This window comes from Takifugu rubripes, chromosome 1, assembly GCF_901000725.2.
Source record: "Takifugu rubripes chromosome 1, fTakRub1.2, whole genome shotgun sequence".
Classification (NCBI taxonomy): Eukaryota; Metazoa; Chordata; class Actinopteri; order Tetraodontiformes; family Tetraodontidae; genus Takifugu; species Takifugu rubripes.
Genome location: NC_042285.1, coordinates 1,760,119 through 1,787,842, shown reverse-complemented (window position 1 = coordinate 1,787,842; position 27,724 = coordinate 1,760,119). Strand labels below are relative to the sequence as shown.

General features: G+C 50.3%; 4 protein-coding genes across 14 annotated transcripts; 3 read left to right on the top strand and 1 right to left on the bottom strand.

Annotated features, from left to right (window-relative positions):
• Positions 1-344: 344 nt before the first annotated feature.
• Positions 345-2,283, top strand: LOC105416246 (translation initiation factor IF-2-like). Of its 5 annotated transcripts, none has more exons than XM_011603110.2 (7): positions 345-404; positions 503-676; positions 898-1,032; positions 1,205-1,366; positions 1,447-1,626; positions 1,709-1,843; positions 1,938-2,283. In XM_011603110.2, exons 2-7 carry the CDS (start codon positions 530-532, stop codon positions 2,199-2,201), a joined length of 1,023 nt encoding a protein of 340 aa, XP_011601412.2. In that variant the 5' UTR covers positions 345-404; positions 503-529; the 3' UTR covers positions 2,202-2,283. The 5 variants fall into 5 exon arrangements, 4 of the variants coding, with proteins under 4 accessions (XP_011601412.2, XP_011600905.2, XP_011601904.2 ...); XM_011602603.2 differs by having other exon boundaries at positions 1,935-2,283; XM_011603602.2 differs by lacking the exons at positions 345-404; positions 503-676 and adding an exon at positions 720-767 and having other exon boundaries at positions 1,935-2,283.
• Positions 2,284-2,811: 528 nt separating this feature from the next.
• On the top strand, positions 2,812-4,917 carry prxl2a (peroxiredoxin like 2A). Its single transcript, XM_011605026.2, has 5 exons — positions 2,812-3,158; positions 3,243-3,334; positions 3,692-3,832; positions 3,947-4,111; positions 4,203-4,917. The coding sequence occupies exons 1-5, from the start codon at positions 3,014-3,016 to the stop codon at positions 4,314-4,316; spliced, it is 657 nt and encodes a 218-aa protein (XP_011603328.2). The 5' UTR covers positions 2,812-3,013; the 3' UTR covers positions 4,317-4,917.
• Positions 4,918-5,043: 126 nt separating this feature from the next.
• Positions 5,044-11,112, top strand: LOC101065184 (PDZ domain-containing protein 7). Of its 4 annotated transcripts, none has more exons than XM_029843325.1 (18): positions 5,044-5,241; positions 5,632-5,727; positions 5,801-6,026; positions 6,123-6,260; positions 6,338-6,512; positions 6,587-6,763; positions 6,831-6,978; positions 7,477-7,537; positions 7,628-7,805; positions 7,899-8,125; positions 8,366-8,536; positions 8,617-8,720; positions 8,803-8,894; positions 9,101-9,192; positions 9,272-9,343; positions 9,541-10,146; positions 10,345-10,445; positions 10,546-11,112. In XM_029843325.1, exons 3-18 carry the CDS (start codon positions 5,864-5,866, stop codon positions 10,696-10,698), a joined length of 2,658 nt encoding a protein of 885 aa, XP_029699185.1. In that variant the 5' UTR covers positions 5,044-5,241; positions 5,632-5,727; positions 5,801-5,863; the 3' UTR covers positions 10,699-11,112. The 4 variants fall into 4 exon arrangements, with proteins under 4 accessions (XP_029699185.1, XP_029699232.1, XP_029699130.1 ...); XM_029843372.1 differs by having other exon boundaries at positions 5,044-5,246; positions 5,632-5,641; positions 5,739-6,026; XM_029843270.1 differs by having other exon boundaries at positions 5,044-5,246.
• Positions 11,066-27,724, bottom strand: LOC101065405 (leucine zipper tumor suppressor 2). 4 transcript variants are annotated; one of them, XM_011605809.2, is made up of 7 exons: positions 27,465-27,724; positions 20,880-20,990; positions 14,402-14,944; positions 13,645-14,208; positions 13,418-13,540; positions 13,104-13,250; positions 11,066-13,022 (listed from the first exon to the last, which is right to left on the bottom strand). In XM_011605809.2, exons 3-7 carry the CDS (start codon positions 14,915-14,917, stop codon positions 12,315-12,317), a joined length of 2,058 nt encoding a protein of 685 aa, XP_011604111.2. In that variant the 5' UTR covers positions 14,918-14,944; positions 20,880-20,990; positions 27,465-27,724; the 3' UTR covers positions 11,066-12,314. The 4 variants fall into 4 exon arrangements, with proteins under 4 accessions (XP_011604111.2, XP_011605157.2, XP_029699446.1 ...); XM_011606855.2 differs by having other exon boundaries at positions 27,635-27,717; XM_029843586.1 differs by lacking the exons at positions 20,880-20,990; positions 27,465-27,724 and adding an exon at positions 18,724-18,864.

The window sequence follows — 27,724 nt, the reverse complement described above, 5'->3', positions numbered from 1 at the left end:
CCCAAAGGTGCGTAGTATGATTATACACGGAAAATGATATCTGTTATTACAAATGTAATCCGTTGCTTGGAAATTGTGCCTGCAGCGAAATTTCCTTCCTTCTGTTATCGATACACTGACTTATGGCAGCTGAAAACATCCATAAAATACTCTGAAAGGTATTAAAATTAAATTATAAGCAATAAATTGTACATTCAAAGCACGTGAGTGTGATTAAATAGAGTGGGTAAATATAAATGTCGAATTATGTGGCTGATATATATTTTACTCTAGACAATTACACTTTATTTCACTTAACTAGTTGGAACCATTTTTAAATAGAGGGAAGATTAAATGTGTTACGCGGTTACCATAGCAACATTACCACTACATCCGGTGCATCCGTCGCTGGCTTGGCAATTTAGGTACGTTCTCGAGAAGCAGCATATTTACTGGATAAGTAATAAAACGTTTTAGTGAAACGCGTTTATTAACCATTAACAATTACGAATGTGTTAATTAGGACCAGCTGTTGATTAGCTGGAGAAAGATGGACTCGGAATATTTAAAGAAACACCTGGGAAGTTGTCTGGCGGAGGGACTAGCTGTTGTGGCGGAGCAGCAGCCCGCAGACCCCGTCCTGTCCCTCGCGCACTGGCTTTATAAATACAACGCAAATGCGCTGTACGAAAAAGAGGTAATTAGTCGCACCGGCGCGGGCCACTAGGGGGCGGTGTTACACCGCACTGTGTGTAATGGGCCCTTCCTGTTTAGTCTCCGGAGAGAATGTTTGTGTGTTTATGTGTACGAGTATGAAATCGGAATGTAAATAGACACAGTGTAACTAAGGGAAATGACCGTCTGCAATTATTCTGGACCCTGCGAGAATTCATAGCATCTTCCAGCATTTTTTTGCAGAAAAAGGCCAAACTGGCCGTCCTGGAGCAGGAGCGGGCCGAGGCCAGAGCGAAGGAAGCTCACCTGGAGAAGCTGCAGGAGGAGGAAAGGAAGATCAGTCCGGCCCTGCAGGAGACTAAAACGCTGCGTTCTGAGGTGATGAGGTCTCGTTTATTTTATTTTGATTTATTAAATGACAGAAACATCAATAGTTCCTTTTGTGGGTCACCCGTGCTTCCTTATAGAGGCTTAGTGGTCCAGAAAATAGGGCGAAGGGAAACTTCATTAATCAAGCAGTGTAAATGAGAATATTTGAACATTAACACAGACCTGTGAGAAGGAGCCTGCAGGGAGGAACGTAAACCCAGCTGAAGCTGCTAAAGACAACAGGACCAAGGCAGAAGAGAAAGCAAACAGCCCTGATCCAGAACACCAACAGGAGACAGTCCACCCTCGAGGTGAACCTGAGGGAGTTGGCACAGAACCAGAGGTGATCAAAATGGACCTGTCATGCTGGTGGGCAGATATTAAGCTACCAATACTGGTTTAAGGAGACTGTGTGTATGTCAGGTAAAGGCTGCAGATACCAGACCTGAAGAGGAACCTGGGGGGGTCAGTAGCTCCTCCACTGAGGCTCCCAACAGAGAAGATCCTGCAGGAACGCTGACGGACGTCACTGGAGAAGAGAAACCGGAGATGGCGCAGAGAGACGCAATAGAAGAAGCCGACCAAGATGGACACAGCGAGGAGGTAAAACCCAGTGGAGAATGAGTATAGGGTTTTTTTCACGATGACATTTAATAATTGTCTGTGTCTGGGTCGTGTTGGACAGGCTGGAACCTCTGAACCTGAACGGAGTGAAGCGTCGCACCCGGCCTCCAGTCAAGACACGACCGACCCCAAACCCGCTGAGAACGACGATCCCCAGGACAAACGGAGCCCCCGCCCTGCTTCCCCCACACAGAAGGTGGCGCTGAAACACTCCCCAGACCCCGGCTGTAGACGTCAGAGACGTCGAAACGTTGAGATTTCATTTCATTTCTACGGTTTCTAATCAGCAGGTGGATGGAGATGGAGCCGGTGATGCGGCGTCACCAGCTGGAGAAGCAGTTTCTGCCGAGCAACAGGTGGCACCAACTCAGCAGGGGTTTGCGTCTCCTTTGAGCTTTCTGGATCCTCCCTCTCAGGGGCCAGAAGACGGAAGCCACGCTGCCACCAGCTCGGCTCCAGACAACAGTGATGCAGCAGCAGACGTATCAGACGAGAGGCAGGATGGGTCACGGGAGGAGGACCAAGCAGGGCAGATGTCACCAGGACCCCTTTAAAGCCAGGTTGTGTTTGGAGCTTTGGCGCGTGTGTTAGTGGAGGGACAAATATGAACAAAAATAAAAACAACGGGCGATCAAAGGTGTGGCGTTGGTCGGTTTGTCTAAAATGATCCACTTCGCCTGACAGCGTGGGGCCTTCAGAACAAGCAGGAAGAGACGGCAGATGTGTTCTGGAGATGAGGAGAAGTGATGCCAACACAGCAACGGTTCATGTTTGCAGAGTCAGCACCAGATTTGAGGAGCCGTTCCTGCCGGGAGGCGCCAGGCTGTCCTCAGGGGGCCCAAACAGGGCAAGATAACCTTGCGTGCAACAGTCTTCTAGCTTGTTTTGTCTAATCAAAGGAATGAAAAACAAGATCTGGTTGCAGAACTCTGAAGATGACTTCAAGACACTAAATAAGGGCGGCTCCAGAGGGTCAAATAGAACAGTTTAGGGTGTCCTTCTCTCAAACCTTTTGTTGGGGAGGAGTCATTTTTCCTTCACCATGAGAACGAACTTCTGTGGCTTTTATTTTGAAACGTGCGGAATAATCAGCGCTCTGCGGGATTTTATCCACCAACGTGACCTTTGAGCAGAAAGAAAAGTTGGTTTCATAACGCCTTTTTTCAGGCCTTTTGGGTGTCGAGCTGGTGACCAGGCGGCGTCGCTTATCAGACGCAGCTGCGCGCAATCAGCTCATCCGGTTGGAGGTTTGAGCCTCTGGGAGGATCTGCTGGACTGGCATTTAAACGCGCTTGCTGCAGGGACTGACGCACTTGGGGAGTCGAAGGGGACATGCAGTAAAGGAGACGCGCACGAAGGCGCAAAGATGGGTCTCTTAGCCAAACTTCTGGCCGCGGTCGGTGGCTTCGTCACCGCCGTGATGAACTCCGTCACGGACGCGTTCCTGACGCCTCCGCTGCGGGCGACTCTGGAACATTTGGAGGAGACGGATCTCAAAACGCTGTCGGGAGGTGAGTCGCGCTGTTGTGCGTGTTCACATCGAACGGGGTCAGTTTATGCAGCTCTCGTGATCCGTTTGATCCCAACTCGCACAGAAACGAAGACCTTTAAGGCCAAATCCCTGTGGGAGAACTCTGGGGCTGTGGTCATGGCCGTGCGGCGACCTGGATGATTTTTGTGCAGAGAGGTGAGCGATCTCCTGATTCCCTGATTCCCTGTCTCAGCGTCTGCCTTTAATTTAAGATGTGTTCGCCTGATTTCATGAGTTAGATGTGATATCCCTGGAATTCTGTTGGTTTAAAACCATCTGAAGTTACACAACGTCTGGGATCTTGTCAAGGCCGCACCTTCAATACACAAATAAAGGTTTTGTAAAAACCAGTTTTGAATCTGTCATGGGGGATTGTCTCGGTCAGCAGTTTGCTGTTGGGCAACTGGAAAGAACCACAAAGGAAGAATGACGTATTTAATTCCAGCTATCTGTTAAATCCATTGACGCTTTAAAAAGGCAGCAGGATAAAGCTGAGAACTGGTCAATCTGCAGGAGGCTGCGGAGCTGTCCTCTCTGAAGCCCCGGCTGGATCAGCTCGGGGTCCCTCTGTACGCTGTGGTCAAGGAAGATGTTGGCACCGAAATCCAAAACTTCAGACCGTACTTCCAGGGGGAGATCTTCTTGGATGAGAAGGTCTGTTTTCTCGGAGCATCCTCGTGAACACCTGGGGAATGCGTTCAGCACCTGTGGGGAAATTTGTGTGGGCCTGCTTTGAGGGGTTTGATCTGTTTATCTCTGTGCTGGCAGAGGCGTTTTTATGGGCCCCGTGAGCGCAAGATGGGTCTTCTGGGCTTCCTGCGGGTCGGAGTGTGGATGAACGGCCTCAGGGCCTTCAGGAGCGGCTTCATGGGCAACGTTCTCGGCGAAGGCTTCGTCCTCGGGGGCGTCTTTGTCATCGGCCGTGAACAGCAGGTAAAAACCTGTGCACTTGTGTAAAGTTTCTCTAATGCTGCAGGTCATTTAAGGTGCTCCAAAACAGTTTGTTCTTGCCCCCCCCCCCCAGGGAATACTTCTGGAGCACAGAGAGAGAGAATTTGGAGACAAAGTCAACATTGAAGACGTCATCCAAGCTGTCGACAGAATAGCGCAAGAACTTATGCCTGTAACGCAGAATTAAGTGCTCTGATTTACAAATATTGCATTTGGCTTGCAGTGCGGCAGGAAAAATGTGAAATTATGCTATAAATGCAAATGTATCAATGTGTTTGAAAACCAAGATGTTGTTACAGTATCGACTCTGTGGTGTGTCGATCTGGGTGTGTTCATGATGGTCTGGCTTTAAACTCTGCCGAGAAGGCAGATCTGATATCTTACACTACGATCGCTCATACACTGTGGTGCTGTTGCGATTATCTTGGGACTTTTGACCAATAAAGCAAAGCTTTTGCTCAGCTGCTCTTGGTTATCACTGCAAAAGCAAAATACCTGGCTTAAGAATGGGGTGGGGAAACAAGCAAGTCAGAACAGGGCTTGTTTTGCTTCTTTAGATTAAGAGGAATTCCTAATTGGATTGTACATGTCTTTTCACGATGGAATTCCATGATTAACCTTATTTTAAAAAAAATCCTCTTTATCTGCGCGTCGGTTTTAACTTGCGTCCTGCGTAAACTGATATTTTAATGTCCCACAGAATTAGCAGTGTCTTCTACCTGTCGTCCTGCCTGCTTCAAATATTACACACATTAGATTTAGGCCACAATAAAACGTAAAATTCTAAATGACTTCAGCGTCTTATTGCCTCGACTTCAAACCGGAAGACAAGTCACTCTGTGATTGACGTATTTCTTGACCAATCATTGAAGAGAAGCTTGAGCCAATCGACACGGCTTGGGGGCGGGGCCACAGAAGCCGACGTCCCAAACAGGTGCGCTTGCTGATTCCGTTTGTCCTCAGATTAATCGGCACGCTCAGTTTTATTATTTATTTCCACGGTTTGGGATGTGTTTGTGTTATTAGCCAGTGCCTTTCCGTGCTTCACCCCCCTCGAAACGTTACTTTAACTGAATACCCCAGAAGACGCGTCTTGCTGAAGTGTTGAAAATGTACGGTGAGTTGTTGTTTTTTTGTTTGTTTGCTTTCATGTGGCGCAAACAGTTTCCACAGTTATGAGGTGAAATAGGGGAATACATTTCGACGTGTTTGTAATTTGAGTCGAAGGTATCTACCTGTCTGCGCGTTGGGCCATCGCACGTTTTTGACGCGAACGTCACTTGCACGAGTTCTGTGTCGGTGTCGAAGCACGAGGACAAGGGTTAAGTTAGGGACTGTAACCATGGTATCGACACCACGTGACGCACAAGTGGGTCAAGATGAGCTAACTAAACATTAAATCCAATTTATTTCCTAACCTGCATGGCGTTTTTGGCTTAATTGTTGCTCACGCGATTCATGCCTGTTCGTGTTGGTGATATCATCGTGAATTATGTCCTCAGACCCAGACAGGTGAGAGCGATGCAACATGGACAGAAATGGACCAAAGGACAATAAGTGGAAGTCGCAGCGGTCGTGCCACCAAGCAGCCTTCGTCTGTGAGTTGCAGGTTGTTCAAAAAGGGAACGTGCGCTTGACGTGACGTGAACGTCATCCGGTGTCGCTACGCAGGGAACACAGCATGCCGCTGTAGAGGCTTCCCTCCGGGCCTGAAAGGGGACCCTGCCCGCCTCCATGGCTCATTCATCGGACCCGTCCCGCCGGGAGAAGATCCCTGGGCCTCACGGTTCGCACACGGGCACACGCAACCTCTTAAGGAAGAAGGAGCAGCGCCGCCATGGAATCCGATCCTCCTCACCTATGGGCCGGGTCATCCTCATCAACTCTCCCGTGGATGGTGAGGCCGCATTGGGAAACCATTAAAATCGAGTTGTTCCCTACATTCATCCGCGTTAAACCTGAGGAGCGCTGACTTTCAGTGTCTGTCTGTAAGGTGGAGATGACAGCGAGGATCTTCATACCATCACTGTGGACAAAAGTGTGGATGGCAGGCTGGGCTTCAGCGTGAGGGGGGGCTCCGAACATGGTCTCAGTATCTTTGTTAGTAAGGTGGAGGACAACAGCACGGCAGGTGAAGCGCACACGCCGCGATCACGCCGGCGCAGCAGCTGATGCGGTTACAGACCTGCTGTCTGTTTGCCTCCACAGAGGAGGCGGGCTTGCTGGTAGGTGACAAGCTGGTGGAGGTGAACGGCATCAGCCTGGAGAGCATCACCATGAGCAGCGCCGTCAAGGTGCTGACGGGCAACAACAGGCTGAGGATGGTGGTGAGGCGCGTCGGCAAAGTCCCCGGCATCCGCTACTCCAAGGAGAAGACGACCTGGTGAGGAAAGGAAACCAAACGTGCTCGTCACGGGTCTCCGATCCTGACCTCCTGCCCCCCCCCCCCCCCCCCAGGGTGGACCTGATACACAGGCGAATGGTGGTGGAGGAGAGCGGACGCACGCCTTCAGAGACGAGCTCGGGGAGCGCCCTCCAGAGGATCGTCCATCTTTACACCACCTCAGACGATTACTGCCTGGGCTTCAACATCCGCGGAGGAAAGGAGTTTGGCCTCGGCATCTACGTCTCCAAGTAAGTCCCCCCCCCCCACCTCGCGCCGCGTCGCCGTACACGACCTCGCCGAGCCCTCCTGTTTCAGGCTGGATCCCGGCGGTCTGGCGGAGCAGAATGGAATAAAGATGGGCGACCAGATCCTGGCGGCCAACGGCGTGAGCTTCGAGGACATCAGCCACAGCAGCGCCGTGGAGGTGCTGAAGAGCCACACGCACGTGATGCTGACCATCAAGGTGAGAGGAACCAACGCGCCTGAAGCCGTATTACGTTTATGAACCTTGTCTCCGCTGAAGGCGCCACGGATCGCCTGTCCCTTGATTACCCTTCCTGCCACATGACCCGACAGTTCACCGTAAGTCTCTCTGGCTCATGAGCAGCGAGCAGGAACCGCCCGATCCACGCCGCCGCTCGGCGGATGCGGCCGCGGGGTCGACAGCTGGCACGCACGCGCGATGCTCCTCGCTCACTTTACCTGTCGGAGGTTGGGTTTCGCCCCTGTGGGGAGAAAAAAAAAAAAAGGCCAGGCGGCGTGCATTATTCACCAGGCCGCTGGGATCAGGTGCAGATCAAATCTTACAGCTGTGTTTTCGCGCACGTTTCATGGCTGAAAACAAACGCGGGCGCAGAGCAGCCGTCATTACTGCCAAGTCAAAAATGGGCATTTGTGGGGTTTTATTTCTGCACAGCGAGCGGTGAATATTTGGAACTCCATATCCATGATCTCTCCACAGGAGGCGGGTCGATACCCCGCCTATAAGGAGATGGTGGCGGAATACAGGTGGCTTCATAAGTGTATGTATCTCAAGAGTTCCGCTTCATCTGCGCATCTCTGGAACTAACATCTGCTTTTTAGGTTTGATGTTCTGTTGTTTTCTTCCTAAGTGGCCAACGGAAGTCAGAAATCTTCCTCCCAGGGCTCGGAGTCCACCTCCTCGGCCTCCTCTCTCTCGTCCGGGACCCCTGTCAGCTCTTTGAGTGGCCTTTCACAGGTCATGTTCCCGCCCAGCCTGGCCTTTGGCTCCGACATGGTGGACGTTTGCATCTCCACTGAGGACCAGAGGTCAGTCGGGATTTCTCGCAGGTGGAGGATCCAGAATCGGACGTCTGATACGGATGTTGAAATCTTGCGTGTCGTGGTCATTTCAATCTGCAGGTCCGAGTCTGAGCGAACGGAGACCGCGATCCAGACGGACCTGCCGTCTCAGCGGGCTGGTGCCGACACCACGCGCAGCCTGGGACCGACCACTCTGCTCAGGGACTCTGTGATCCGAGTAGGGGAGGACGGCGGGAGGAAGGAGTCCCCAAAGACGGCGGTGCTGCTGGCGCTCAGTCGGCCGAGCCGACCAATCACAAGGTCTCAGAGCCAGGTCACCATAGCAGGTGATTAAAGAGCCGGTTCACTTCCTGTAGTCCGAGCGTGACCTTTGGTCTCGCGTTGTCCGTACGTCCCAGTGTCGGTGTCCATATGTAGATACATTTTTGCCATCTTTATTTCAATTTTAAATTCATTTAATAAAATTTAGGAGTGAGCTTTGGCTCGTCTGACTGGGAAAAGACGGGTTTTAATGCTTTGATGTAAATCAGCTCTCGGATAAACCTGCTGTTGCTCTGGAATGACAGAAATTGAGCAGCAGAAGGAAAAGAAGCAGCAGCAGAAGAAGAAGAAGGACCCGGAGGAGAAGAGCACCCTGCAGCGCTCCAAGACCTTTGTCAACTTGTTGTTCAAGGGTGGACGCAAGAAGGACGCGTCCAGGGGCCGCTCCAAGTCCCCCGGGGACAAGTCTGGCAAAGGTAGCGTCGATCTTTTCCGACCCCCCACGAGTGGCTGTGATATTCAAGCCAAAATGTAACAATTTCCTTCTGTTATTCAGAGAGAATAACGGCGAATTGTGAGATGCTGGGCGTGGTGGAGGACATGGCCCGCAGGCTGCTGACCGAGGAGGAGGCAGCCGCCGTGATGAAGACGTGCCGCCTGGTGAGACGCCTTGTTTCCCACTGCAGACAGAAACATTCCCATTAAGCCCAACTGGACTCCACTGTGAATCTCTGATGTACAGTATGTGGCGGAGGCGTCGGTGGAGAGCCTGGTGCGCCACCTGCTGGTCGTTCTGGACCGCCCTGAAAAGCTGCTGCTGCTCAGGGAAGTCAGGTAGAGGACGGTACAATTATCTCCAGTCTTTTTATGATAACAATGGCTGATCTTTGTCCTCCCATCCTACGTAAACCCAAATACAAATGCCGATGCAGCCAGAAGGGGATTAAGGCTTTTTCTCAATCTTCTTAAATCCAAATAGTCCACAATAACGCCAGGTTTTATAATCCAAAGTAAAGACAGCCTGTTTCCTTCTTGGTCAGAATGCTGCTTCCTCCTTCGGACCTGAGCGTTTTCAATAACATGGTGACCCCTGTCGAAGTGGAGGCCTATGACATCCTGAAGTATCGCTCCGGTGCGCCATGGCTGAGTGAATACATCCAAAATATCTTCTATTTGGAGCAGGTTTGAAAAGTTGTCTCCCCTTCTTTTAGTCCGAAGTCCCCCTCTTCGCTCTCCCACGGCAGGTCGGGCACCCCGACGGCGCCTTATCACTCCCATCCCAGGTTCGAGATCCCTTTAACATCTCTGCTGCTCGCTCTTTGAATGAGACGTTCAACAGCGTTTCAATGTAAAAAAAAACTGTATCTTATACGGTGTCAGAGATTGATCTCATCTAATAGTAATTTACTGGCTAATTCACTGTGTTTCAAAGTTGTTTAGTGGGCCTCAGGGGGGTGTTTGATCCCTTGTTACCCTTCAGACTACAGAGGGGGTTTTGAGCTCCACAGTGCTGAGGAGGTAGAGAAAGAGAGCCACCTAGTGGGGGAGCTGGAGAAGCTCAGTCTGTCAGGGTGGAAGGAGTCCAGAGAGAGGCCGCACAGCTCCAGGTTCTTCACACCGCTGCTGGACGTACCACTGGATGGACACGGCACACATTCCAGAGACCTCAGAACCCCTTCCTCCGCCAGAACCGTGCTTCCCAACTGGCTGCTGGCCGGGAACGCCGACCTTCCGCCACCTCTCCGGACGGACATAGACTCTGTTCGTTCTGTCCACTTTGATGAGGCCTCCCTGCGCTCCACCTCAGATCGAGGAAGGTCCCCTCTCAGACGGAGCCCCTCCAGGAGCAGAACAGAGAGAAGCACCGACGGGGTTAAAGGTGGCGTCTTCACGCTACAGAGTGCAGCTCGCAGGAGTCGGCCCTCGGTGTTGCAGGTGTTTAACGTAAGCTCGGGTCAACAGGAAGTGAGCGAACAGACGAACGGACACCCGCGCGCGTCTGAGAGGAACGGACTTAATGGCGCCGTGCTTGAAGAGGAGTACCATCTCAAAGCTGTCGCCATCTCCAAAACCAAACAGTCACTGGGTAAATCTCATTCCATTCTTAAATAATCCTGTTTCCATTGCCCACGTTCACTAATCTTATTCAATTCCTTCAAAAGCAGGTGTGTATTTTAGACCTCAGCAGCACTCATGAATATTAATGTGCACAGAAGGCTGCATTACTCCTGCCTTGTTTTCCGGAAGGTTAGCTTAGCTAAATAGTGTCGTTTTAATGCTTTAGGCATCAGTATATCCGGTGGGATGGAGTCAAAGGTTCAGCCGATGGTGAAGATTGAGAAGATCTTCCCTGGAGGAGCTGCCTCCACCTGTGAAGTGCTCAAGGTGACTCTGCCTCTGACCTGAAACAACTTAATGACGAGGTGCACCTTTGTGTTTTGAATGCAACACTCAATGACGCCTGCAAACATGCGCACGTCCACAGGCTGGATTCGAGTTGGTGTCTGTGGATGGAATCTCCCTGCAAGGAGTCACTCACCAGCACGCTGTGGACATCATCCGGAGAGCCTTCAGCAACAAGGCCAAGGACCCCATGGTGTTCATGGTCAAAGTCCCCAAAAACCTGACAGGAGCTTGAACCTCATCTATCAGGAGCCCAAACGACCTGATGCTGGTCTGAGATCAGCTGTGTCAGCACATTTTACTGGAAGCCCTCTGAAAGATGAAGATTTTCCAGAAAAAACGTCCTGCTCAGGCCACCTGTGGACCGACCGGACCGCGTGTTGTTCTGCATGACCACCAGCAGGCGGCGGGCACGAGCTGTCCCGTCACTTGTGAGCTCGTGACAGACGCGCGCTGTTCCCTTGAATACTGTGGAATCAACCATTAAATGACATTCCAGAAAACTCTTGAAACCATGAATTACAAGCCTTCATCAGGCTGTAGTGTTTGATATTTACTGCAGTTGTGAGAAGTTGCACGAGGTCAAACCTGTACAGACACGCCGCTGTTAAATCTTTTAATTAAAAATAGTTTGTTCAGGAAATGTACAGCATGGAAATATACAGTTAATGCCTTCATACAAATATTGTGGATTACAAAACTGTCAGGAACCAGAACAAACGCAAACATACAGGTAAATCTATAGGAGCTTGATGTGTGACATTGCTTTGGTCTATTCACAGTGGCTATCCTTCAATCATCGAAGCAGAGGACAAACCGCGGTAGTATTAACGGGTGATTATTCTATCAGCAGTTATTATCCCAACACGACTGTCGGGATGGAAGGTTAAAGTCAGAAAAACCTTCAGGCCATGATCAGAGTTCACACCAAAAAAAACCCTTCGTCCGAGGGCTCCATGTTCCCAGCCAACACACATTGTCTTTAGCTTTATATACAGTTATGGTTGTCTCACAAGACTTAATTATATTTTTCAGCCATAAAAAAAAAGTTAATTGCAGATTTGACTTCATTTGTTTGCCGTTACTTTTAAATCACCCAGGTAACCCACAGCTGTAAAGGCTGAAATGAATAATGGCTGCATTCTGTTTACTGCCTCGTCTTACCTGTCCCACTGTACACGCTTCAAAATCTACTATGAAACTCATCTCAACAGGTGAGTCGGGTCAGGACGATCTCGCCTTGCTCACACTGTCAAACCTTACCAGTGAACATCAGGTGTGCCGGGGGGGTTTAAGCCCACACCATCACCTCGATCAGCGGGCTGGCAGAGGAGTGATGACATCACCCGGCGCGTATTTCCTGCGCATGATGTGATTTAGTGGTTCTGATGTATAAACCGTGAGAATGTCTCCACGTTGCTATTTACACCTCGCTGCGATTGACTCACGCGTGTTGACATTCTGAATGCGCGCTAGCCCACGTTGATCGTCCACCGACGTGGGCTCCCTCTGAGCAGACTAATGTGAGATGACTGCTGACGGAGTGGGCGTGTGCCAGCAGGGAAGGCGATGTCATCACCCACACAGTGCACGAGCGAAAGGTTGAGGACTGTTACTCATGCGCTCTCCCGCAAAGAGAGAAAGCCTGGAATGTCCGCGTTAGCGCTGACGCTAACGCAGGCGTCGATGGCGTGGGCAGGGGACCGAGGTGTCCTCCGAACCACTAATGGAGGCCGAAATCCAAGCGAGATTCCTTACAGAGTGGCTGATTTTTAACATGGGAATTCCTTGAAATCCGCCTTCACGGTAGTGCAAATCCAAAGATGGGGGGGGGGGGGGGCGACACCAGCGTCAGATTTCTGTGGCAGCAATCTCATCGAAGTTAATCTCATTGCCGCTTCCTTCGTCCTCCTCTCTGCTCTCCAGTTCCTGACTGAGCTCCTGCAGGAGCTGCTCCAGCTCGCGGTTCCGGCGGTACATCTGCACGTAGTTCTGCTGCAGCTGCTTCTGGTAGCGGATGACTTTGTCCTTCTCTTCCTGCCATATCTGCCGCTCCTCCTCGAAGCTGCTCATTTGCTGCTCCGCCCGCTGGTGCTCGAAGCTCAGCTCGGCCCTCATCCGGTCCATCTTCACCGTCATGTTCTGCAGGACCTCGCCGCTGGCCTGCTCCAGGGCTCTGGCCTCGTCGCTCTGATAGGCGAGCCGCTGCTCCTCATCCTGAGGGAACACCTGGCACTGCCTGTGTCCCGGGCCCTGACCGGCCGGGGCGTCTCTGAGGTGAGACAGCTCCGTCTCCAGGCGCCCCACCTTCTCTCTGAGCAGCTCGGCTTCGCTCTTGCGGCGCTGGAGCTCATTCTCACACACCTCCAGCTCAAGGGTCCGGGTTCGGGTTGTACCGTGGGCCTCCTGGAGCAGGACCTGGGTGTTTGTCAGCTCACCACGAGTGTCCCTGAGTTGACCCCGAAGAGATACAATCTCCCCGACCCGCTGGGATAATTCACCCTGCACTTCCTTCAGCTGTTGCTTCAGCAACGAGATCTCCCCAGATTTCTGGCAGACCTGAGGATTTAGAAAGATTCCAGATGATCATTGAGGATTTCCGTGTGATTTACTCGTCTTTTGTGCGCTCCTTATGCTCACCTCCCACTTGCTCTCCTCCAATCGAGGCCCCAGCTGGATCTTCTCATGCTCATAGGAGGTGCAGCGCTCCTCTAGCTGCTCCCGCTCCTTAAGAAGCTGCGCAAACTCCTCCTGCAGCTTCTTCTTGTCCTGCTGAAGCTGATAAATCTGCAAGCAAAAATGTAAAGTTTGGAGACCGGAGCAAATCGGATACAGTTTACCTTAAAGATGAACGCTAAAGACTTGAGATTTCTTATTAAAACGACTGTTTACGGTACGAGTTGAGATCATCACGCGGGACTGTGGTTCTGGACCGTGTATGGAGAACCTCTGACCTGTAACTGGAGAACCTGCTGTGCTCGCTGGGCTTTCTGTGAGGCCACCTGCATCCTGGTGGCACAGCCCTGCCTCAGCTCCTCCAGCTCCAGCTCAAACCGCTTCTGTTTCTCCTCATAAACCTGCAAAAATGAGAGTTCGCGACTTAACGAGCGCCACAGTCTGATTTCTAGCCGAAATGGGAACCAGCGGTCGTTCCAGATGACCGACGGCTTCCCTGACCCACCTGACAGATGGCGGCTTCGTTATCATCCAGGTTGTTTCTGAGTTGCTGCAGCTCCAGCTCCCTCTCCCTCAGCTTGTCCTCCAGGTCCCTCACCACCCCCTCGTAGCCCTCAACAGGGCCTGGGGAGCGTCCACTCGACCCACTGTCAGACAGAGGTTGTCCTCTGCCACTGATCGAGCCGGAGCCGGTGCTCTTAGACGACGAGCGGCCGCTGTCAGAGTTGGAGTGTCCGCCGACGGGCGCAGCACATTTGATGGGCTCCTGGGGGCCAGCGGGAGCCTCTCCTGGCGCCTGACCGTAGATGGCGCTGCTGTAAGGCGGGAGGATGGACAGGGAGCTGCGCTCACAGTCCGACAGCTGCATCCCGCCAATGCTGTTACGGGTCCTGCTGTACAAATGGCTTTTTTCAGAGGCGGAGGGCGACAGCTCCCTCAGGAGGTTCAGGTTGTTTTGGCTTTCTGACACGCTGGCAGAGTGGCGGGGGGACAGGTACTGCATGGAAGCACGGCTCTTGGGAACGATGGGCTTGAAGGCGGTGGGCCGCAGCACCGTCTTCTCCATGTTCTGGATGCATGATGAGAACACAGGGAGGTTAGAGGCCTGAAGTCCTACCGGATAAGGGTGTCTCCATCACCCCTGAGCACAACTCAGTCAGTCCTGTATCTAAAGTCGTGCAGTTCAGCTGAATTAAGTATTCCAGCGATATTCATTCATTCATTTCACCCTCATATTTATCAGTAAACTTTAATCGACTTACCTTTTCAAGTTTTCCTGACACTGGTATCAGTTTAGGTGGAGGTCCTTCCAGATTCCCATTAATCCCTGATCCTCCTTTAATCTCATCCATGTCGTTTCCGAGGCTGGCCGCTGTCACATAGTTGTCATTCCAGTCATCGACATAGTCCTCACTCACATACGCGTAGTTCCCGTTTGCGTTCTCCCTCTCCGGCCCCCTGCTGGACATTGTAGAGCTTTGCTTCTTCAGGGGCAGGATGTTGTGCAGTAAGGGGTCCTGGGGAGACTCGGAGCCCAGGCACGGGGCACCCGGGGTCTGCCGCCTGACCCTGGCTCCTAGCTCAGCACCAGAGTGGTGGTCCAGGTAGGGGCCGGGCCGGGCGGCGATGAGACTGCTGACAGAGCCCATCGGTTCCCGAGTAGAGGGCAGGGCATTGATGGGGGGTGAGGAACCAGAAGGATGTCTCCTGCGGGCCCCTACGCTGAGGCCTGGGTTGTGGGGCTCAGCAGATATGGGCAGAGCCTGAACCAGGGCCATGGTGGCAGCTCAGGGGGGTCACGTGTTCTGAAACAAAGAAAACCAGCAATGACGTATGTGAGAATTCTGCTGGAGTCATTTCTCCAGTTGAGCTTAATTAATACACCAGAGGGCTCACAAGGAACGTTCCCATCAACAACAACGACAACAGGGCAACGTCATCCGAGACCCATGAGATGGAATACAGTAGAATGTGGTACTGAAATGTCCCACAAGGCCTCGGTGGCCCACACACGGAGAGCCAGGAGAGGCCATTCATGGTGCTTATTCAAGCAGCACAAACAAAGCCTGAGCTACGAGGCTTGTGAGGAATGAGGCAGAAGAAGAAAGGTCTCTTTTCATTTCAGAAGGAAGGTGGCCTCCAACATTTCAACGCATTCTGGTGTTGGCTGAGATGAGATATAGATATATATATATATATAAAAATATATATGCTGCCTGCAGACTGCTCAGATAGATACTAATGAAAGATTACTGATGGCGTCACAAATATAGCATTAGCTGACATAGAAATACCAAAACAACCTTCATACAATAAAAGACACCCAGCATCGATCTAAAACTAACAATATGACTATTAATGAAACACAAATCTGATAAATGTTGATTAAAATATCTTCCTGCAAAACATGCAGTTGAAATCTGAAGTATCCGGAAAAAGAAGGCGAGCGACTCGACCTGTATTAAGGTCCAACGTGAAGGTAAATGTGCTCCTTCAAAAGCGCTCGTAGCCACAGGTCCGATGGTAAATATTGGCATTTTAAACTGATGTCAACAGCGGACTGAACAGTTGAGCGTTGTGAGCCGAACAATAGCCGACAGGACGTGTGAGGATGAGGTCACCAACAGCAGAGGCAGCTCTCTAAAAATATTCAGACACAGAATCTGAGGATATCCGACACGCAGGCGTGTCCAGTTCTGGAGGACTTGAGTGACAAGAACTCTTTAAAGGCTCGGAGAGACTGAAGACTGCTGCCCAGGACTCCATGCCGGGACTTTCCTGACCTTCCTGTTCACACAAAGAAAAGAACTTTAGGAAAAGACTATCTGTGATTGGAGGTGTAGAGGGCTAATAAACTAAAGAGGGATGACAGAGGGCAGGTTGGCTGGACACAGTGTGGACTCCACCGTGCCAAGTCAATTAGCAACCTGCCACGTAAAGTGAGAGCCTACAAAGCTACTGCTGTGATTGCAGTGTAATCAGCATCTTAATAAGCGTGATTAGTGACGATAATGCTCTCATCTTAGCCACACAGCAAAAAAGATTATCAGCAATCTTACAAACTGGACCTGTAACCTTCCTCATAGGCAGACGCTGTAGGATTGTTGTGGACCTAAAGAAGCCAAATACTCAGTGTTGACAACGTCCACGTCTCCGACACACTCACAGGAACGTGCTTATCTAAAACTCCCCACAGCTCAGATTAGATTTGTCCTTTACCCAACTAAAACACCGTTTCCTCTGCAGCTCACACGCAGGCAAAAAAAAGAGCTAGAGCTGCTTAAAATTCAGTCTTAAAAGTCAGTCTTATGAGGCAGTATTCTTGTCCATGTACCATTTTATCTCCACGATGGGCTTTGCTGGATACAAACCTTGTTGATGGGGCTGCACCCTTGTCAGCACATTAGCAGCAAAGTAGCTAATTTAGTAAGAAGAGCTCTGAGCTGTTGGCTCGGCTGCTCCTACAATGCTGTAATTGTGTTTTATGCTGGTTAATTGGGAGGAAATGGGCGGGATTGGGAAGGATTCATTTTTTAACTGCAAGTTCTAAATCGTGCACGTGCACGGACCAGGCCCAAGGCCTTACTTGTGTGTCTCCAGGCTTCCTGCTATGGTGGCTTCTAATCAGTCCCCCAGGGCCCCCTTGTTGCCTTCCAATCCTCTTCAGATGAGTGAATAAGCTTTAATCCCCCCGGGCAGGAGATGCCTGAGACGCTACACAGACGCTAGAAAGGAAAGCAAACGGGTCCAGAACTGTTTTTAAGGCCCCCGTCATGATCGTGAGGCCCCGGTTTTGCTTTTGCCGTCCATGTGACGAGGGGCCCCCGACAATGAAAAGGGGAGGACATGAAGGAAAGAGGAGGCAGTCAGACGGCCGGCAGGGAGGGAACGACCCCTCTTGATGCTTCAGTTGTTCTTCAGATATGGCTGTTTTCCACACGCTTCCTCTTGGCCATTAAAGTGGGAAGAAGGGCCAATAACAGCCCCGCAGGGGCTGAATGGGGTCAGCACACATGTACTGGAGTGGAGCTACTGCCTCTTTTTTTTAATAATTCCACCTCACACACAAAAGCAAGTACAATCTGGTGTCAGCTGACGACCACTGTGTGAACAAAGGGTCCGTGCCTGGAAAAACCCCATGAAGGTTTTCATACCGGTCCCGTCTGACCGTCACTCCTCCAGCAGGAGGAATGTGCAGTCACGTCGGCTGGAGAGTGTAAACAAGGGCGGCATTGGTGGTGGTCAGCGGGTGGACGGAAAGTCTCTTCATTTTCTGATGCGTCATCAAAGACGAGTGAAAGGAGCTATTCTCAAGCGCCAAGCACTTTTTTACGGGGGGGGGGCTTTGCTGCAGCCCTGAGCGGTGCCGTCACCTCCAGGCTTCGAGATTTGTCCTCAGCCGTAACAGAAGGTCTCCACTGGCTCAAACACCATGAGGATAATCTACCAGCAACACGTTCAAACGGCAGCAGGAGCGACGTCTTGGCGTGAGATGCTACTGGAATACAGATGCTACTGAATACATCAACCATCAGATGATGTATTTGCAGCCTAAAGCTGCTTTTATACGTGTAATTTGATAGAACCATCTCATTTCTGGGGTGAAAGGAGGGTTGTAGCGGATGAACCATCGTTCAAAAGCTCCTGCTGGTGTTTGAAGCCTCGCTGACAGATTCAGGGAGGATTCAGGGAACCAGAGCAATACGTCTGGTTCAACAACACATACAGCAGGAAAAGCATAACCGGGGCTACAATCGGAGGAATGAACTGTATAAAAGCCCTTTTCTAAAGGCCCTGTGATAAAATACAGTCTATCCACAGTTCCCAGGCTGCCTCCTGGAGGAGCGCGACGTCACACAAACCTGCTTTCACTGAACGAGCGCTTCACTAAATCCCTCCTCGTCGGAGTCATAAGCACTCAAGATGTAGTAGAAGGCTAAAAATAAAACAAGGCTTCGCCAGGTGAGGTGCAAGGACTGGTGGTGGTGGGGGGGGGTCTATGTTATACTGGGCCTTTTCTGAGCAACAGCTCAGAGGGAGTAAAGGAAGAGGAGGTTGGCTCAGTTTCCAGCCGGGAGCGTCTGCATGAGGGTCCAAACAGATTAATCTGATGACCCCCCCCCCCCTTCTCTGCCCAAACTTCTGTATCACATTCCTTCTTTCTGTGCAGCACCCCACCACCAGCCTCTCCAGTCTTCCCTCCCCGTTCTTTCCCAAAACTGGAACGCAGACAGAAAATTGTGACAGAACTATTTTAGTTTTGCAGAAAGCCCACCTTGTCCCAAGCACACACGCGACACCCCCGCTGCCCCCCAGAGTGGGTATTAGTCCCTCTCCCACGTCAGATATGTTCAAACGTGTCATCAAAATGCCTAGTTCACCTACTTAATACTTAACGAACTGCTGCCGATCTATAAAAGGCATTATTTCATTAAAGACTTTAGAATGTTGAGATCTTTTGATCAGATTTGAGAGGTAGGCATCCCAGAATGTGCCTTTGGTGGGTTTACCTCCATATTAACAGAAAACATGGAGCTTAAATGAACCTCTTTGCTCCAACTTGCCTTGCCTCAGAGTTCCTTACCCCAGTCTGCTCCCAGCATTTCCACTTCTGCAGCCTCCGTCACCACCACATCCACTGTGTTCCTATTCTCATGGATGTTTGGCTCCGTTTCTGACTGTTTCTCCAGAGGAAAACTTCTCTAGCGCCCCTCCAAAAAAAAAAAAAAAGGGACCAGCTCATTCTCAGGCCAAATGCCGCCAATGTGAATCGGATCCCAGTCCCCTCCCATTCCTCCCACCTCTCCGTCTGCACAGCCCAGCCTCCCTGACAGATACACCTCCTCTCCTTCCCTGCTCCTCCTTCCATTTGCTCTGACCATAGAAACAACACTACAAAGTGCCCAACGGCCATTGTCAGGCCACAGAAAAGAAGAAAAGGAAGGAGGAAAAAGGAAACCAGGGACAAGCTGTCAGTCAAAACTCTGACAAGTTGCCCCCTTCTGATGAAGAACAGGGCCTGTGTAATATTTGACCTCATTTATTGGGTAAATTAAGAAGAAATATGAATGAATATGGGCTCAGAAGGATTTAGAATGGACAGAGCCGCACATACGCTCAGTAAAAACAGGAATAACCATGCAAGGACACCAGCAGATGTGAGCCGTGCTGAATGTTCAACTGGTGTTTTGTGACACCTGAAATGACATCCATTATTTACCCTTCCTCCAGGTCCGGCTTGCACCATCTCCAGGGAGACCTCCCTGGTGCTTCGGAATGTCCCGGAGCTGCAATCAGCTAATTCACGAAAAGTGAAACGCCTCCTTCAGATGGTGATGAGGCCTGGTGTGAAAGGCCACAATGGAGGGGAACGGTCAGCAACGAGGAGTCGATGAGCAGAGACCCGTCCAGGATTCAGGATTTCCAAATGATGGTCAAAACAAATTAGGAACTAACAGGACAAGATGGAGACGCTGTTGCTCAGCTGCTCCCAGATGTAAAAATGGGGTACGAGAAGTAGGCTATGCCCTGCCATAGCCTCAGACGCTCTCACACACACACACACACACACACACACACACCAAATCACAGATCTCTTTTCTTCTACGCTCCCTCTCTCCCACCTCTCCTACAACTGGGTCATACTGGTGGGCTTGAAGTTTGTCCGGCAGGCAGTGAGATGTCCTTGAGGGAGTTCAAGGTCACGCTCGGGCACATTGCTTTGGGAGGTCTGGAGAACGGAGAAAGTGGCACGAGCCAAGTGCAGGCCAGCAGAAAAGGCTGTTAGACTCCAAGCGTGGACGACAACACCATCAATCAGCCCCCCCCCCCACGACAGGCCACCAGTGCTGGGACAAAAGAGAATTCCGTAAATCACCTCTCGGAGCGCCGCCATTAACACTGCTTGTTTCCAGGCCCGTCTGAGGACCGGCATGACTCAGCACATTTCTATGGAGGCGATTTACAAGTCAAATCATCAAAATAAAATGATGTCCTTCCTACTGCGTCTGGAGGACAGATGGCAAAAAAATAAATAAAAACCCCAAGAGGGAAATTACAAATTGTAGCTGAAACGCATAATTCCAGTGAGGTTTTTCGCATCTGTTTGGGGTTTAGCGGTTTATCCGGAGCATGAAGGGGCAAATGTTTAGGAGTCCCCTCTGTGGGATGATTCCTAGTGTATGGTGGAAGTGCTGGCTTATCTGTGTCTGTCATGTTTCCCAGCACACGGTCATCCATCACAGGCCCTCAGCCTGCTTCCTATCGGTATTTTCATAACAAGGGCCCACGTGTGAGGAGAGAATATGACAGAAAGCTAGGCCATCCATCAAACGCCCGCTCTACATCAGTCCCTCTGGACACTTCAGCTAAAACCAGCCGCAATCAGTCGACCCTTTGGACCGCGTACGTCCAAAATAATCCAGCACGCCACAAAGCAATCCGCCCACCCACCGGAAATGAAACCAGCGCGGAGGATTAACACGGCGGCGGGGTGTGCTGCGTTTTAGACGAGAAGAACGGGGAGCAGCTGTGGAGTCGATAATACAAGTACTGTAATTAACCCGGTAATTAACCCTAACTACACTATTAGACTGCTTAAACAGAGCTGAACGCCGACTGACTTGACTAGATTGGTGGATTAAAACTCTACCCACGATGAAGATGTGCGTGAAGATGTGCGTGAACGTGCTCTTTCATATCAGACACCGCAACAACAACTAAAGAAAAGGCTCTACCTACCTCTCGATGACACTTTAGTTTCTGGATGCCTTAGAAAAACCAGGATCCGGGTCCGTCAAGCATCCGTGAACTCATGCTGGTGCGAAGATCTGCTCTCCTCTGGTCTCCAGGCTGAGGGGACATAACAGAAAGAAGAGGAGCCGTGAGACCAACATCACTGTGGAGAAGAGGAAAACCTGAAATGTGACAGGAGTGTTTATAGAAGTTGGAGAAAAACAGGAAAATGTGAGTCACGATGGCAAAGACGCCTCTCCTGAAGGAAGGCTGGGACTGGGGGATTTTCCACATCGGCAAGAGCGAAGTCCGAGCCCAAGCCCCCCGCTCGCCGACATCCATCCCCTGACTTTAAAGGAGGCTGCGGAGCATCATCAAGGGTTGTGGTTTCCCAGGAAATTCTTGTCATGTTCTGTGGTCACCCAAGCGTCGGTGCGCCGAGCAATCTGGAAGTGAACTAACCTGTTTCGAAGGTTCGGAATTAAAGTGAAAAAACATTCCCGAGCTCAAATTATGCCTCCACAGCTGTATTAGACGGACCCTCTATTTGAAACGTACAGCGCAACACTGAGAAACGACAACAGAACGGACGTGATGTCGCGGGGAAACAAACTTTTCCCAGCTCTGCCCTTTTCTCTGGTGTCCACCTTTAACTGGATTTCCCACATTTCTGCAGAACCAGAGCGCTGGACTAATTGCCGGTTCTGCCTCCAGAGACATTGTGTCCAAGTTACGGCGTTCATGAATAATTCAGAGCGTTCAGAGGTTGACAGAGAGGTGCAACGTTCACAATAGGCTGCGCGTGCAATGACCTGGATTCTGCACTGACCTAAATGTGCTCAGATCTCAGTTTATCTCCACGGATGTCGATAAAACTCCGAAGCCCCAGCGAGCAACAGGCGGATGTCTGGGTTAAAAGACCGAAGCAACAAGAAAGATGACGCACACGATAAAGTAGAGACCTCGTGGGCGACCAGGTGAGACGTCGGTGGAGCAGAAAAGCAGCGGATGTGGTTGCAAAAGACTTGGGAGGGGAAAACGGTGGAGGAATTTTGAGCGAGGGCCAAGATGCTCTGGAGATGTTCAAGAGAGCTGTTTATCCGAGCGTCACCTACACCAGCTGAGAGGATGAAGGAGACGAAGACGTTAAGGTGGAACAGCTGCTGACTGGGTCAGCCCTATTTTATCAGCAGGACCAGGCGCGTTTGCTGAAACGATCCTTAGTTTTATACGTTGAACGGTGCAATAACGCCGAAATTCTGTTGGTTTCTTCGCCGGCTATTCTGTCATAAAAGGGAAGCGCCTCAACAGACACCTTCAAAGCCACAAAGACCTCAATAAGCCCGACTTTAACGTTGCACCGCACATAAATGAGCTCAAACACGGCTCGTCGCGTTTTATTTGCAGACGTTAACCTCGCCCAGGAAGTTCCTCTGAAGGGAAAATTACTTTATCAAAAGCAAACAATACCTCTCCCTTTTATTCAGGCCCGTTCTTGATTTAATATCAACTCCAGCGTCGGGCTGAGCTTCAGAACCAGGCCAGAACCAGCAGAACCGCCAGAGCCACCAGCTGAAAACTACAGAAACACTCTTAGAAGGCAGCAGGAGTGTGTGTGTGGCTCATTAATAGTACACACATGTAAGTGTTAACCCTGTTGCTTTTGCTCCCCTTTTCATGAGCTGAACTCAAAAGTTTAAGACTTTTTCTGTGCACCCAAAAGGCCCGTTTCTCTCGAATGTTATCTAAATGTGTGGCCTCTAAAATGTACAGTTTACCTGTATCGGGGGGGGTTCAAAGGTCACACAGATGCGACAACCATTTGCCTTGCCCAGTGCAACACAGGTGTCCATACAGAGCGATCCACAAAAGCAGGTGAGTACAAAGAAAGTATTATTTTAAAAAAAGGAGGTGGCTTTGCTCTACAAACACCACCAGCCTACAGCTCTCAGGTTTGTTATTTTAATGTTTAACCTTTCAGTCGAAGTCGGAAGCAACCGAACGAACCACACCAGAGAGGACGGCAGCTACACACCCCGAAGGTCTCCATAAATATGCAGAGTTGATCTTACAGTTTATGCAACCTGTAACAAAGAACCTGCCGTGGTGAGAGTGTCAGTGAACGCAACATACGGGGGGAAATGAGGAAGTGTGTGTTTTAAACTATATGTTCGTTTCAAAGGATTTTTTAAAAGTGGAGGCCTGGGCGTCATTCTCCTGGGAAAACGAGCACATCTGCCTGGCCTGGATATTAAGAAGATCCTCCACGTGGAAAGCATCACCTTCTATTGTAAACAGCACAAAAATCTGTATTTTCTCAGGCCTTTAGGATAACCCCGGCCAAACCTCAAACATCCTCCCACGTTACACAAGCTGGCAGAGGAACGCCGTCCGTTCTGCGAGGGAAGACAAGACCAAGAGAAAATGAGGACCAGAAGTCCTGCTATCGTGAAAACAAGCGTGGAACAAAAAAAAAGTAGCCGGGTGGAGCCAACAACTGGAGTGGAGCCGGGCACCGGGACACGGGATCCTCTCCCCGTGTTGATCGTTATTGCTAATCATTCCGAATAATTTCAGGAAAGTGCTGCTGAAGCGCTTCCCTCCCCATCTGAGCAGGAAAAGCGACTACACCATAATTACTTTGCCCCCCCCCATGCACACGTAAGCCCTTATGCAACCACGGTGATGCAGCGGCCACGCATCCCACCACCCACAAAGCTTCTGATCGCCGCCTCATCCGCGGCCCTTATGGCCACCGCCGCTTCAATATTGGCGTCCGACTCCTAACGGAAGGTGACCGAGTCCACTTAAAAGCCTCCTCGGCTCCGTTTTTGTGCTGGTAATTACGAGACACTGATCAACAGCACCGGGTGGACAGAACAAATGGAAAGTATCTGTTTTTTCTGCGTTACATAATGGCGGACGTGCTCCCGCGGCGCCCGTCACATGGCCGCGCGGCAGCGGACAACCGGGCCAGGGATCACGCTGAGATCGGGGTGAAATGTGTTTAAAAATATCAAAACACAACAAACCTCGGGGAGGATTTGACCCAGTTGCACACTGGCCCTTTTTTACGCCGCCCGCCAGAACACGGAGGCGCTGCGACGCCTGCTTTTAACAAACCAAACCCATTTTTGCGCCGGCATCTGCCAACTCTCAACATTTTGACATTGGAGAACAGGAGCAGGGCGGCCTTCGCTGTGCACCATCGGCCCGTATCGGTGAGAGCGCAGAACCACCACACTCAATGCTGCCCCCTGTGGGAAGAACAGGGAGTGCACCCACGTTCTCCAACTAAACCCCTGGATTCTGACCCGGAAGCCTTCGATATTCTCTAAAAACTCAGAGAAATATCCCATTTCTGACAGCAGGGAAGGGCTACTTGGGCAGGCCGATGACAGGAATATTCCCACCTACATAAACATGTCAGCACGTTACATAACGCTGAGACCAAAGCCAATAAATGCACAGATAGCGGTTCCTTTTATTCAATAGCCATTGTGCGAAGCGCTGAATTCCAAGGTTGACCGTCACTGTCAGCCATGATGGCCCAGGAATCTGGACCAATCATATTTAGCCATATTTTAAACCATCCTATAAAAAAAAAAACCTAAAGTTTTCAACCCAATACCCTTTTAACTGCCAAAGAAATCTTACTGTATTTGTTGTATAACCTCCATTAAAAAGAAAACTCAAAGTAATGTTGACAACCGTTGGAGACGACGTCGTTTCCAGGAAAAGAGGAATTCACGAGACGCATTTAATAAGCACTTCTCCTGTTTTTAAAAGCAATTTACGAGATTAACCTGAAGAGATTATAGATTAACAGAGACACCTGGAAACGTGGCAGCAAAAGCCGAGAAAAGACCTGGGCTGGGTGATGCGAGCAGACGTGTAAGTAAAGCTGAAGCGTGTTCGCTCGGCGTTCCGCAGGGTTCCGCTTCATCTGATGGAAAATGATCGAAGCCAAAGCGTTGGGTTTTAATTAGCTCTGCCGAGTCAGCAAATTGCGTGGACAAGAGGGGGCTGAATCGCTCCGGGACCAGGTCAAAACGGACTTCTGGGACAATTTACTCTGATCCAAACCACCACCTCAGATCCAATCCTACAGCATCGGATCTGCACAGAGACTGGCGAGGAACCTTTTAAAGTGAGGACACTGGAGATTTATTCAACTGGAACTCCGACAGGGGTGGACGGAGGAACACGTCCAAGCCCAGACGGTGTTTTGCCTCTCATTGTCTCAACCTTTCAGACCATTTTAAAACACGCTGGTGTAGGAGACGTCCATAATTCCAGCAGCCCTCCACAACAATAACAGCCAAAACACCAAGTCAGCATTTCATGGCAGGGAACACCTCAGGGTTGTGCTCCTTTTGTTGCCCCGCGCTCCGACTTCCTGTTCGGCAAGGAGACGGTTTGAAATACAAACACGCCGTTGCTCTTGACCTCAAGGGCAACGCGCACCACAGCAAAACAGGGAGGGATCTCCTACAAAAGCCTTTTTGAGCTAATACAGTTCCACAGATTTCACCTGGACACCACAGACAGACAGTTAATCAGCTGCCATTAAAGGAGCACAGGTGAATAGGTGGTGTGTGCACAGGTGCACGTCCACTCCAGACCCAGCGCTGATGTTGGGATCGCTGTTGTTGTGGCTCAGGACGCCGCAGGAGTCGGCCTGGCTCTAAAACGGGTAATTAGCATGACGGTGCAGAAGGAGATCCCACGACACGCTGATTAAAACGTAGCGCGACCCAAAGCTGAAAGAGCGTTCTAGTAAACGTAGGAGGGTCTATTCAGCGCCTGTCAGCGATAATCAGCACGGCATCAGGGAACTAATCACAGCTCGGATAATCTGGAAATAATTGCCCAGTAAATATTCTCAACGCCCAGTTTCTCCTCCTGCAGGTAGAGAAGCGGCGACTCCAGCAGACGTGTCGAGGGGATGTTCTCAGCCATGATTTTACAACCGGTCTGTTCAGTCTCAGTGTCTGAGGACGTAAACAGAACCTATTAACGGCAGCTTTACGGCCGACACGGATCGCTCGGAGGTAGAACAAATCAAACTAGCATGTGACCTCCAAGGAGCTGTGTGGAATCTAGCGCAGATTCAGGACCTCCTCAGATTAACGTTTCCTTCATCTCGCTGTTGGAAACGACTGTTCCTGTTCTTTGTGTCCAACCGGTCGTGCAGTTTGCGACGAGTTTGAGGCACTGAAGGTTTCTTTTTAAAGCAAAACGGTCAAAGGGACCCAGATTTGATTGACCAGGGAGCTCCGCACATTTGCTGACTACCTGACCCAAATAAAGCTGATGGAGCAGTTCCTCTGAGAGAACCTTCTCCAACAAAATCACTTGAGAAATTATCAATGTAAATACCCCCCCCCCCGACACACACACACACGCACACAGTGCAAGTTTGCAAGCGAGCTGAGGTAAGCGCTTGGCCTCCCCCTGCATTTACCCTAAAGGAATTTAAATAGAATATCCTGCAGTGTTTGGGGGGGGGGGGGGGGGGGGGTGGAGGGTGGCAGAGCTGATATGCTGTCTGATTTCTTTCGCCGGTCCTCATCTTCTTTCACGTGATTGGCCCGAGTCCACAGAAATGGCAGCCGCGTGTAAAAATAGACTACATTTAAACCTCATTAGAGAAACGAGCACAAGTGGGACTTTATGGGGGAGAAAGTGTAAATACTGTACGCACCCTAAATACACAAAGACTAGTTGTTTCTCATAGAAAGTCCGGGGTTTTTGTCAACGTGCCCACTTGGCATTGCAGAAATACCATAAAAACAGCATCTGTGTGGGGGTAAAAGGAACGCCATTTACATCTCACACGTGCACGGCATGTCGGCTCCGTCCGGACAAGAAAATTAACACTTTCCCCCAACGCACAAACTGGACACAGGCTGAGTGTTGTTGTCCATCGCCTGAATGGAAAAGTGGTTCCCATAGACAGACACTAACAGTCTGGCTGCAACTATGACAATGACAACCAGGGTGTTGTGATGATAAGACCCTATAATGGATATAGGGGACAGTAAAGGTTGGAGGGGGTTATTGTAGAGAATTAAAAGTTCACCCACAATTAATTCCCAACACCAGAGGGATAAATGGTGGACACAAATAAATAAATCCCTTATAACGTCAAGGTTGTTTTTCTGTGATTGCAGACTGAAGCTGAACAGGAAATAAGCCTGAACGTGGTCATTTTAGGAAGTTCTTTGTTATGTCTGAACTCGGCCAACCTGTCCTGTCTGATGCATATGTTGATAAAAAAGTAGGTCGGTCCCTTGATCTACAGGAAAACCGTAAAGATTCCAGACTAATGGGTGCGTTGAAAAGCTAGAAACGCAGAGTATAAACCTCCACTCTTGAATTCCCGCATGATTTCCATACTACGTGTGCTTCAAGCGTTACAGGCAACCACGCCTGGAACAATTAATTAAACCTTAACACCTGAACGCGGAGCAAAGTTTACTACCCACAAAGTTGTCGGGACACGCGTGTGTCCGGAGAGGAAAGCCATAAATGGAATTTCTGACATTATTATTTAGGTGTTACAGTCCGAATTGCAGAGAAACTTACCTTGTACGGCGGGTTGCCAGTCCTGGCGGGTGATACGCACCAAACTGCTATGACAACCTGAATGAGACGTATTCTTTGTCCCCTTTAAAGCCTTTGTTCAGCAAACAGGTGACTTTGCAAGATGTGTTTACTTAAATACACACAACGCCTTCTGTCTCTCTCCGGATTACCTTCGCGTTGTGGAAAACTCGGCCGTTGTATTCCGCGGAGCTGGACAGGACGTGCTCATGTTTGGGGACTGCTGCTGGGCTAGCAAGTTA

Coding starts and splice junctions, on each gene's coding strand:
- LOC105416246 (XM_011602603.2), top strand. CDS start 530: ATGGACTCGGAATATTTAAAGAAACACCTGGGAAGTTGTCTGGCGGAG. Junction 1,033..1,204: donor CTAAAACGCTGCGTTCTGAG/GTGATGAGGTCT, acceptor ACATTAACACAG/ACCTGTGAGAAGGAGCCTGC. Junction 1,367..1,446: donor GAGTTGGCACAGAACCAGAG/GTGATCAAAATG, acceptor TGTGTATGTCAG/GTAAAGGCTGCAGATACCAG.
- LOC101065184 (XM_029843325.1), top strand. CDS start 5,864: ATGGCTCATTCATCGGACCCGTCCCGCCGGGAGAAGATCCCTGGGCCT. Junction 6,261..6,337: donor GGAGGACAACAGCACGGCAG/GTGAAGCGCACA, acceptor TTGCCTCCACAG/AGGAGGCGGGCTTGCTGGTA. Junction 6,764..6,830: donor CTCGGCATCTACGTCTCCAA/GTAAGTCCCCCC, acceptor CTCCTGTTTCAG/GCTGGATCCCGGCGGTCTGG.
- LOC101065405 (XM_011605809.2), bottom strand. CDS start 14,917: ATGGCCCTGGTTCAGGCTCTGCCCATATCTGCTGAGCCCCACAACCCA. Junction 14,209..14,401: donor TGTCAGGAAAACTTGAAAAG/GTAAGTCGATTA, acceptor TCATGCATCCAG/AACATGGAGAAGACGGTGCT. Junction 13,541..13,644: donor ACGAAGCCGCCATCTGTCAG/GTGGGTCAGGGA, acceptor TCATTTTTGCAG/GTTTATGAGGAGAAACAGAA.